At 43.9% G+C, this 11944-nt stretch overlaps 1 protein-coding gene across 1 annotated transcript; it reads left to right on the plus strand.

Moving 5' to 3' along the window:
* Window positions 1-6306: 6306 nt before the first annotated feature.
* On the plus strand, window positions 6307-11152 carry LOC108801192 (ferritin, middle subunit-like). Its single transcript, XM_018573123.1, has 4 exons — window positions 6307-6425; window positions 8628-8774; window positions 9744-9869; window positions 10811-11152. The coding sequence occupies exons 1-4, from the start codon at window positions 6324-6326 to the stop codon at window positions 10964-10966; spliced, it is 531 nt and encodes a 176-aa protein (XP_018428625.1). The 5' UTR covers window positions 6307-6323; the 3' UTR covers window positions 10967-11152.
* The last annotated feature ends 792 nt before the right edge of the window (window positions 11153-11944 follow it).

An 11944-nucleotide genomic window follows, 5' to 3' on the forward strand; every position in this document is an offset into this window, starting at 1 on the left:
ACCCCTCCCATCCACCACACGAGGATCTCTGGCTGGGAGTTTGGAGTTTATCTTCATCAGCAGATGGAGACTATGTCGGCACGCTCCTGCCAGCTCCCGCCCCCGAGACACGGCCAGCACAGTACTGGTGAGTGGCGGCCTGGAGACCCCTGAGAAGAGCGCTGTGGAGAGCGCTGGTTTGACCAGGGCCCTGTGGGGTCTCACTAGGGCTCTGTGGGGTCTCACCAGCCCTGGTTAAACCCCACAGCCCTGTTGGGACCCTACAAAGTCCTGATGAGACCCTATAGAGCTCTGAAGGGCTCTTTGGGATTTCACCAGGGCTCTTTGGGATCTCACCAGGGCCCTGTGGGGTCTAACCAAGCTGGTTAGACCCTACAGAGCCCTGGCGAGATCCTACAGAGCCATGGTGAGACCCAACAGAGCCCTGGCTTAACCAGGGCTCTGTGGGGTTTTACCAGCCAGGGCTCTGAGGGGGTCTAACCAGGCCGTTGAGACCCCACATAGGCCTGGTGAGACCCTACAGAACCCTGGTGCTGGTGAGACCCTACAGAACCCTGCTGCTGCTGAGACCCTACAGAGCCCTGGCTAGACCCCACAGAGGCCTGGTTAAACCTAGGGCTAAACTAAACTAGGGCTCTGTGGGGTCTCACCAGGGCCCTCACCAGTCCTGGTAAACCCCACAGAGCCCTGGTGAGATCCCAAAGAGCCCTGGTGAGATCCCAAAGAGCCCTGGTGAGATCCCAAAGAGCCCTGGTGAGATCCCAAAGAGCCCTGGTGAGATCCCAAAGAGCCCTGGTGAGATCCCAAAGAGCCCTGGTGAGATCCCAAAGAGCCCTGGTGAGATCCCAAAGAGCCCTGGTGAGATCCCAAAGAGCCCTGGTGAGACCCTAGAGAGCCCTGGTTTAACCATGGCTCTGTGGGGTTTACCAGGACTGGTGAGAGCCCTGGTGAGACCCCACAGAGCCCTAGTTTAGTTTAGCCCTAGGTTTAACCAGGCCTCTGTGGGGTCTAGCCAGGGCTCTGTAGGGTCTCACCAGCCCAAGTTAAACCCCACAAACCCCTGGTGAGACCCCTGGAGGTGCAGCTTCCCCAGGCACAGTGTTTTTAGGTGGGGTAAGGCATGCTGGGAACGTGCTGGCGCTCCATTCTCCATCTGTCTGATTCAAGGGAGGGGCAAAGCAGGGGCCAGGGTAACCGCTGAAGGAGGATTCTACTCTCTCCTCCCTCCAATAGCAGTCTAATGTGGGTGGAAAAGAACAGATCTCCTTTTTAGTACAGGTGCCCACTGGTGACCAGAGGCAGGAAGAAGAAGACGATTGCCAAGCAAGAAGGTGGTCTGAACTGTTTGTTTGGAGGGTGCCGGAGAGCAACTTAGGCCCACAGCTTCCCTCTCACCATCAAAACCATAAAAGAGCCTAATAGCCACCCTATCTCCCCTCGAGCCGTTTAGCGCCCCTCTCTCCCCTTGAGACACCCAGGGTCTCTTAGTTAAATTCACCCCACAGAACCCCCCTCCACAGCCATCTATTATCCTTTATCACACTGATGCAGATGACAAAGCAGTATTCCTCAGACTGAAACTACGGATGTAAGAGCATTTTTTCCTCCCGCTAGCACCGATGTATAGGTATTTTTTCTCCACTGACACTAATGTAGTGGCTTTTTTTTTCCTTTTAGTAGCATCGCCAATGGAAGGCCATTTTTTCCTTCTAGTGAGACCACAGACATGGGGGCTTTTTTTTCCTTCAAGTTAGACTGCCAACACAGGGGCATTTTTTATTTGTACTGATGTTGGGGCATTTCTTCTTTCACCACTGTTAGCCCCTTTTTTTTTACTGCAGGACAGAATGTGCACCACTACTGAACTCTTTAGTTCACTGTAGTGTTTTCTATGAGGCATGCCACAACCATTACATACATTTTGGCTTGGCATGCACTACTATTAACACCTCCCCCTGCTCCTTCTGGGGAGGGAACAATTTTCGCATTTTCCCTTGGGCACTATATGATCTTATCCCATAACTGTTTGCCATATATTACTACTGCAGACTGATGAGTAATGTTATTTGGTCCACTATGACAAAAAAAGACTCTCCATAGACATAAGTAGGGGTATTATCTATCCAAACAAGTTGTTTTAAAAATTTATAAATTTTTATTGCTGGTTTTAAAAAAAAATAGAAGACAATACAATACAATTTACACAGGGCCAAACCATGCAGGGAGGCCCCGGGAAAAACAGTGAAACACAGATACAATAGAATTAATTATACACTACATCTTATAAACTGCCTATTACAGCTGGTACAACAACCTGCAGTCCACAAAAAGGAATAGAAAAAGGTTGGCTTACGTTTCCTAGCATTCAGGTGGGTCAGCACAAAGAAAAAAAAGAATTTCCTTCATACCATAAAAAAACAAAGTGCAAGAAAACACTCCAAAGCATACAAGGAAGAAGTATAAAGAATATTGACCTGCCTCCTCCCCCCTTCCCTCCAATGACAAGCCTATCAAATCAAGGAAGCAGAACATAAACAAAACAATTCCCTATTATAGAACAGCCTTCCCCACAAGCAAGATGTCATAGCATGGGGGATATCAATTAGTGAAATCCATGGCTGTAAAAGGCTGGTCTAACCACGCTGCCAAGATAGTAAGAAATTTGGCTGCACACCCTCTATTTTGGTATGTGTCCTGATACAGTGGTAAGTTGTAGTTAACCAGCTGCCTCCAAATTATGATTTTAGGGCAAGTCCAAAATATATGAAAAAAGTCACCCTTGGAAAAACCACAACACCAGCAAGCGGAAGCGACTGCAGGGTTGAGTTTATGTAAACACGAAGGCGTAAAGTATGCTTTATGCTTAGTGCAGAGTTTTAAACTTAACAAGTCTATCCCTGATTGCAACCAGTGGCTTGAAAGGTGAGTCCCAGACCTCCATCCAAGTGTCCACATCCAGGTCTAGAATATCCAGTTGTGATTTCTGTTGAAGAGTAGCAACTTCCAAGGCAGTAGCTGAAAAGGCAGATCGGTATAAGATTGAGGTAGGTTTTTGAAGAGAACTTGAGCAAAGTAGATGTTCAGGCGAAGTGCAACACAATTCCACACAATGTTGAGGGAACTGAGCACTGAAGGAGTGGGCCAGCTGCAGATATACATAGTTACATAGTTACATAGTATTTGAGGTTGAATAAAGACATTAGTCCATCAAGTCCAACCTATTAGGATCTCATTTAAATCTGTAATGAGTAGCAGTGACAAAGAGTAGGAAAAGGATACAAAAAGTTGAACCACCAAAGAATTATGAGCACCACACCCCTAATAGTTATGTAAACAAAAGAAAAAAGATGCAATGGGAGATACATCTTCGCACCTCCAGGGAGCAGAGAGAGGGATAGGACACACATAAGTGGCTGAAATAAAGGGGACTTGAGTGAGCCTCAGTATATACCTAACAGAAATATAAAGTTATTGTGATCCATATAATCACATTAGATAAGTGCTCTTATATTGTATCTAAACAACTGCCCTATTGATACTTATAAATTGATTGACATACATGTATCCATATCTCTTTTGTCAATGCAAGGTGCAACTCCCAGCCTTTGCAGACGAAAACTATTCCACTTATTTAAATCAATTGTTAGTGCTATCAATAAATATCGGGCAGATTAGAAAAACAAGGAAAAAGCCACTTAATACATATATGAATATATTGTATCTTACTAAGCTGTACACATACCATTGTGGCCAGGGACTGGACTGAGGTAAGCACACCACCCCACCATACGGAACACCCCCCGGCATGAACCCACTCTCTCCGAACTAAATCCCTGCTGCACACCATCACACCGCACAATGCCGGCGTGTGACGTGTGCGGCTAGGGCGGGCCAATGGTGCACGCATGTACCTGTCAAGGCACACATGAATGGGGGGTACTACCGCATCAGCATCGAGTACCCTCCCAATCGGCTAGCCATCTAATGGGGCTATGCCCAGGCAGGGATTTAGTTCGGGAATATGGGGTGCTAAGCTGAAGTGCTTCCAGGGACTCAAGGACAGCTGCCCAGTGGCGTAACAATAGCCATAGCGACCCAGGCGGCCGCTATGGGGCCCGGCACAGGGGGGCCCGGCCAGGACACCCCCTGATGCCGTGCGGGCCGCCTGGGTCGCTATGGGTTCGACCGCACCGCTGTTCAGATCACCATGATTTGTGCAGCGCTGCGTTCTTCTCCATAGCCGCTGCTGAGTCAATGAGAGTCAGCAGTGAGGGCTCTGCAGGGTCACCCTCAGGTGAGCTATGTGGGTTCTTCAAGGGGTGTAACTAGAAATCACAGGGCCCCATTCAAAATTTTGCTATGGGGCCCGGTGATTTCTAGTTACGCCCCTGCAGCTGCCTCTAACAAAACAGAAGCAATAGTATGGTCAGCAGGCAGCCACCAATATGTGGTAACTAGTTTAGTGGCCAAAATGCAGGCAGTGCCAAACCGCTCTGCCTATTAAGCGTGGATAGCCTGTATCTGGCTGCCAAGTTCTAATAATATGCCCCCCAACTTACCTGAATTGCAGGGTTCTTCTCCCCATAGGCTGCTTTTTTATAAATTGCACGGCTGTGCGTGGTTCTGCCCACACAGCCATGCCATCCATCCACAGGAAGGAGGAACTACAAGTCCTGTCTGCCATCGCGGCACAAGGGCTTGTAGTTTCAATGGAATACAAGTGCAGTGACCTCACCGCACTTGTAGTCCATCAACTCTGTCTCCCATCCATATTACTGCATGTCCATACCTCGGTACGGGCAAGGACAGGAGGAACTGTCTGCAGGAGCCAGAGCATTGCACCCACGATCTACTAAACCTGGTTGTAATGCTTTACTAGCTTCTATGCAAAAAAAATTAATGAATGCACATTTTTTTCTTTTATGAAGAAGTGTACATTTATTTTTTTTTAAAGGTGAACTTTCCATTTTTAAGGTCTATAGCCTGTTCTGACTGTTGCTAGAAGAGAAGCATGAAGTCATTTTTGCCTATGTTTTGGTATCTTGTGCCCTGACCTCATTTCTTTGAGTTATTGTGCTTCAATAAACGCTTTCAACATTCTAAAGTAACTGACACCCAATTCCTTTCACTCCACAAAGAGTCAAAGATTTCGCCCTTAGGTTTGAAAATTTTGCCCTCCCGCGCCTGGGGCTCCTCCTCAGCAACGGCGTTTCTGAACTTGCGACTCAGTATCAGAATGAGTTGTCTATGGCTGTGCTCCTGATCATGTTACTGTATAAGTAAGGACTGGCATAGGAGCACGAAAAGTCAGCAAAATCGTAACAGCTTTAACCTCTTGCCGTCCGCCCGTAGTAGAGAAAAACGGACGGACGGCACTGCTGCATCTGCGGGTTGCAACTGTTAGAACTTTGTAAAGTGACCTTGCTCACAGGCCCGGCGATCTAAAATACTCACAGAATCACACTGCCGCACACTGTCAGTGCTTCTAAAACCAGGTAATTGTTCCGACACAGTATTCTTGGTGCTAGCTAAACAGAATGGATTGATAAAGCTCCCACTGTTGTCACTCACTCCTGTATTTAGATCAACTTACATTAAACTCGCCAACAATCACCGATCTCTGCAGCAATCACTTACAGTAATAGATTCATGTGTGACTAGTAATCTGTCCCAAACACCTACTAACTAATTCAACCTGTATAAGGGATGTGACCCATGTTTTCCTTACTGCAGCACACAATATACAACTGAAACGTGTACTTGAAGAAGAAACATCGCGCTCCTGTATAAATCCTGTTAGCTAATGGTATTGCATACTATAATATTATTATTACTACTACTAATATTATTATTGTTGTTGTTATTATTATATTAACCTTTACAACAGTTTATATTATCCGAACAATCACTTCTTGTTATGTATGCTGTTCAATTATGCAATAACCCTCTGCAAATAAAAAAAAAAACCTGCTAATGGTAGCATGAAATGTTAATGTTGTGCAATGTGGTTTGTTTTCAATCTCCTCTCCTGGCCAAAAATGCTCACCCTTGTACTACTGCATCCTGCTTAATCTGATTGGCTGCTGGTAGATGATGTAAGTGAAGGGAGGGCGTTCAGCCCCACACTCCCGGGCTGGCTGCATAAATACAGAGCTCCGGTGTGTTGTGTTTAGTTCTACTCCTGACTCTGAGCAGAGTTCTTGCTTCAACAGTGCTTGAACGGAACCCTCTTCTGAGTCTTTTGCTCCTTTTCTAAACATCTTCTACTTATTGCTGACTTTCTGTGACTTCTTTGCGCCACCCAAAACAACTGAAACGCTGAAATGGAGTCCCAGGTGCGCCAGAACTTCCACAGTGATTGTGAGGCTGCCATCAACCGTATGGTGAACTTGGAGCTGTACGCCTCCTACACCTACAGCTCTATGGTGAGTACTGTGATGACAACTTGTTCTTTTGTATATTCCTTTCATATAAACCTTAAGTTGTATTTTCTATTTAACTCTGGGCAAATTATTCCATTTAAACATATTCCTCAATAGAAACAGACTACAAACTCACTTTGTATGCACTAAATGCTTCTGCAACTGTTATTACTCCTGTAAAAGTTACAATATTACCCCTGTGCTGCATAAAGCCTGTGCAGTGAACTGAGCTTTGGGTGTGGCCAGACAGGTTCTCCCAGTATAGGCTGCCTGCAGAAAACCAACTCCAGAAAGGGAGGGATAGAAGACCAATCACCCTGTAAAAGCAGAGGGAGCAGCAGTGACTTGTCTGTACCAGAGACGATCCTGCACAAAGGGCCATATTGCACACTGTATTACTGTGCAGATCTATAAAGCACATCAAAAATCAAGTAAGATTATGCATACCCCTTGTATGTAGACAATATTTGTTTATCAGAGTTCAACTTTAATACTGAAATCTAGAGATTTTTCACACTATTGTGTAAATATTTTTTTTCCCCTTGCTTTCAATACCTCTCCAAGATTATAAAAAGCTCTCTAATAGGCATAGAAACAGCACTAGAACCCCACTATATTAGAGACTGAATACACCTAAAAGTTCTATTTTTATAACATGTCCTGATTAAGTTCTTTACCCACTATTTAAGGTGGGCAAGCAAAACACAGGTAGAGCAAGGATGTTTTGTATCAAGGAAGTAGTTTTTGTGTAGCATTTGCCCTGACCCTTAATGCATTTTAGGAGTTTTTAAATAAACTACATGTAAGTGGTCCTTAAATATTATTGTAGTCCAAAAATGGTGGTGAGACACTAAGTGTACAGTGTCTTGATACAAATATTAATCTACTCTTATTTTGCCATTGTACAGTAAGTACGGCACTAAAAACAACCCCAACAGTCCTAGACAGCACTTTACTGCTTCACGATTAGTAGGCTCTTTAAATCACCAGAACTCTTATACTGTGTTGCTGTGTGTATTTGTTAAATGTATTCATGTTCTGGGGAAAAAAAACTGAGCACATATATTCTACAAACTGCTTTATTCAGGGCAAATGACAAGGAATAAGGATGTCTGGGTTTCCCTTTACTGCACTCCACATGACAAGTTGGTTCCTTCTACCAATAATGAATCCTAAACTGTGGTGAGGCAGACATACAAGTCTTCCTTTTCAGTATAGAGATAAAATCTAAACCCATGAAAATCACAATGCATCAGCGTAAATGAAGGAAAATGCATTTTCCCAGAGCAACCAAGTGGGTGTTCTTTCATCAAGCACTGAGGCAATCAAAAATGGCCTCTGGCTGCTTTGGTGCAATTTTCTTGTAGTTTTCATGCATCTGTTTCATAAGTGTCGTCATGTATGATGGTGCAGGGTGTTCTGACTGGAGTTTCACAGCATTGGCACAAACACATTCATTTCTACACTGCTTTTAAACTCAAGCACCTTAACATACACTTCAGCAATGAAGGTCCCTCCTTTCTCCAAGTTTTGGTCGGCTGTATAAATAAAGGTGATTTTAACCATCACAATATTAATAAACTTTCCATCTCACTTCTAAGTTATTGTATTTACCAGATCAAATTATGAAGGTAGTGGTGGAATAAAACATCAGAACTTAATGGCCCATGTTACCGGGGCGTGGTAGGGGTATATCGTGCCTATATAATGTGTGCAAAAATGTATTCACCTTTTCCATCCCAGGACTTTGGGATGGAAATTGTGTGTCCTCGGAATGGAATTATCCCTGCACAGTCTTCAGGAAATGTATTTGTATAGCACAGACCATTTTACACGGCGCTTTACATACTGCACATTCACATCAGTCCCTGCCCTCAAGGAGCTTACAATCTAAGGTCCCTATCTGTCCTGCATACATACAGGAGCCAATTAACCTACCACCATGTCTTTGGAGTGTGGGAGGAAACTCAAACACCTTGCAGATGGTGACCTGGCTGGGGATTGTAACCTGGGACCCCAGTGCTGCAAGGCAGACATGTTAACCACTGTGCTGCCCTATGTTTTGCATGCACTCCACTGGAAGCATTTCATTATAAACAAGCACTTGAAGTATGGACTCTGCTTTACAGATTTATGAAAACCTAATCAATCAGCTTTGACTTCATTTTTTTTTTTTTTACACCAACATCCACCTCTCTTTTCCAGGCTTTCTTTTTTGACCGCGATGATGTTGCCCTGCACCATGTTTATGAGTTTTTCAAGGAGCAGAGTCATGAGGAGAGGGAGCATGCTGAGAAATTCATGAAATATCAGAACAAACGTGGGGGTCGCATTTTCCTGCAGGACATCAAGGTAAGAACAGTCTGTAGCTTAAGGCCGGGTTGACACCTGGGCGTACCATGGGCGCGTTTTTCTGCTCGTTTTTCTGTTCAGTGAATGTGCGTTCGATGCTCGTTTTTATACCTCCTGGCGGTATGAATTTTTTTTTCTTTTATTTTCTATCTTTTCGGGGTTTTTTTTTTTTTTTTTTTTTTAACTTTCAAACTTCCCGCCGGTTCCCCCCCCCCGCGACGCGACTGCTCGCAAGGGGCGAAACCCGGGAGTCGGCAGCAGGCCGGAGGACACAGCGGGGATCGCGGACAAGGTAAGTCCTACGCTGTATTCCGAGTGTGGCTCGGGTTTACCGCTTTGTAGCCACACTCTGCAATACCAATGGATACGCGTGGAAAAACGCCCCAAAGCAGCTCCTGTACTTGTTTGGGCGTAGGGATTTTTTTCAGCGTGTTACCACGGGCTGAAATACGCCCAGGTGGGAACCATCCCCATAGGAAAGTATGAGATTTCACTGTTTTGAGCGTTTTTCAACGCTGAAAAACGCCCAGGTGTGCCCAGAGTATCTTCTGCAATAAAAGTCTCCATGCTAACGTTAGTTTAAAATGTTAGTTTAAAAAAAAAAGGTCCTCATCAAAAGCTAAGCTTACTGAACAGTATCTGATACTACTGATAACATTGGATACCTGGTCCACCAGGGTTATGATGCTGTCCTAAAGATGACACAGCCATGTAAATCCTGATGCTTGTTCCTTTATGTCCTTATGACACGTCTCACGCAGATCAATTTTCTTGGTACCTCTCACTTTGGTTTGCTTTCAACCTATTAGCAGTCGCTTGACTGGAGCTCAGACTGCTTTTTAATGAACAAGATCCTTTTTTTTATACTGTTTCTGTATATTGTCATGTCAGCAATTCATGCAAACTTGTATTTTTATACTCGTGACATTACTACTTATGCCTATATTTGTATTTGTTTTTTCCCCTCAGAAACCAGAGCGTGATGAGTGGGGTAACACCCTGGATGCCATGCAGGCTGCTTTGCAGCTGGAGAAGACTGTGAACCATGCTCTTCTGGACCTGCACAAGCTGGCCACTGACAAAGTTGACCCTCATGTAATTATCTGTTCAACTGACTAAATCTTGAATGATTAGACCATGCTATGTTACTGACCATTCCTGCCAAACATGCTATATTTTCCCATTAAGATGTCTTCACACTGCATTGGATGCAGGAGAATCAAAAGATGACAATAGGCAGCCCCAAAACATTAAAAGTGAACTGAGCCAATGCCTTTGGCTCTGCACACTTGTATCGTTGGCATTTAAAGGGTGCTTGACTAATTGTTCCTGATTTTCATTTTGATGAAATACAGCTCTATTAAAATTAGTCACATCATGCTGGCACAAGACACTGACTCGGTCAGTGTCAATGGCTGTCTCCATTGTGTCAATGGCTGTCTCCATTGTGCTAGGTTGGCAGATCATGTTTACCTGCTCTGAAGACTTCCTGGTACATTCAGTACAACTGACAAAGATGTTCAGCCTGTGTTTAATGACCACAGTAGCAGTTAATAGATTGCCCATAGTAAACCTGCCCATAGTAAACCTGCCCATAGTAAACCTGCCCATAGTAAACCTGCCCATAGTAAACCTGCCCATAGTAAACCTGCCCATAGTAAACCAGTGAGATAATTTATCTGTAATATTTGTTAGAAAAATAATAGCTAGGTTTTGATTGGTTGGGATGGGCAATATAGATTTATTAGTGTGTGTGTATACAATACATGAGTTGGAAAGTTGTTGTTTTTTTTTTAATGCTGTTATTTGATGTAATCAATGTAAAGTTCTTTCTTCTTGTACTTCAGCTCCTTTTTTTTTTTTTTTTTTTTTTTTTTTTTTTTTTTTTTTTTTTTTTTTTTTTTTTTTTTTTTCCTTGTTATAATTTCATCTATTCTATGTATGTGTTCAACCTTGGTTTCCTTCAAGTCTGCGTGCCTGAATTAGTGAAACCTAGGACTTAACAGACATTTAATCAGCACTGTTTTGTCTTCTAGCTGTGTGACTTCTTGGAATCTGAATATCTGGAGGAACAAGTGAAGTCTATTAAGCGTCTTGGAGATTATATCACCAATCTGAAGCGCCTTGGGGTGCCCCAGAACGGCATGGGCGAGTACCTGTTTGACAAGCATAGCTTGGAAGAGAGCAGCTAATCTGTGTCCCACCCATGAGGATACCAACTCTATTCTGCATCTACATTCCCCTTTATCGGTGTGGAAATATTACATCATGTAAGCCAAGGGGCTTTTCCCTGAGGCCCTTATACCTTCTGTGATCCTATTATGCAGCTGTTGCTATGCTTGTCAGCAAGTTTCCAATAAAGTCTTTTAGCATTTAAAGCAGTTTGTCATTACTAGGTTGTGTTTTTTTTTTTTTGTTTTTTTTTTTTTGTTTTTTTTTTTTAATATATAGAACCCCTTTGCTTGGTACTTGAGGAAAAGCCTCTGAACATCTTGGCCAGTGAAGAATGGCCCCCTTATATTGGAAATCAGTGGAAGTACCCCTTACATTGCTGATCATTGGTACTCGACGGTGGTGGTCACTGAAGCAGGGAAAAAAGCCGCTTTTGAGTTATTGCTTAGTGGGAAAGTGAGCCCTGTAAATTGGTGCTTGGTGAAGAAGGCCCCTTACCTTGGAATTCAGTGGCAGAACCACCTTTTTACATTGGTGGTCAGTGAAGCTATTTTGTGTTACAGGGTCTCTGGTTTCTAGTAATTCAGTCCTAAAATGGACAGGTAACAGGATAGGCCGGCCACAGAAGGAGAGACAAACCAAATTGGGTGGGGGGACGGCGGGCGGAGAGGCCAAATCACTTTAAACCCAAGAAAGGCTTTTCTATATTCTGTACATGTATATAATTGCTGTCTCAGTTACCCGTGGTGCCAGAGTAATGGGCAGCAAATACTTATTTACTGCTTATTACACTGGCACCAATGGCAACTGAGCAGTTTCACTTTTAAAAGTGAAGTCTTTCGTGAGCTCATCCATCTAGACCGTAAGACCCGCTGATGCTTAGTAAAAAAAAAAAAAATGTCCCTCTTGCATTACTGGTCACTGGAATAAGGCCCTCTTACATTGATGCTTTGTCGGAAAAAGCCTGATTATATTTGTGCTCATTGGAGATCTTCCTT

Source organism: Nanorana parkeri, unplaced genomic scaffold (genome assembly GCF_000935625.1).
Source record: "Nanorana parkeri isolate BGI_ZX_2015 unplaced genomic scaffold, ASM93562v1 scaffold2243, whole genome shotgun sequence".
NCBI lineage: Eukaryota > Metazoa > Chordata > Amphibia > Anura > Dicroglossidae > Nanorana > Nanorana parkeri.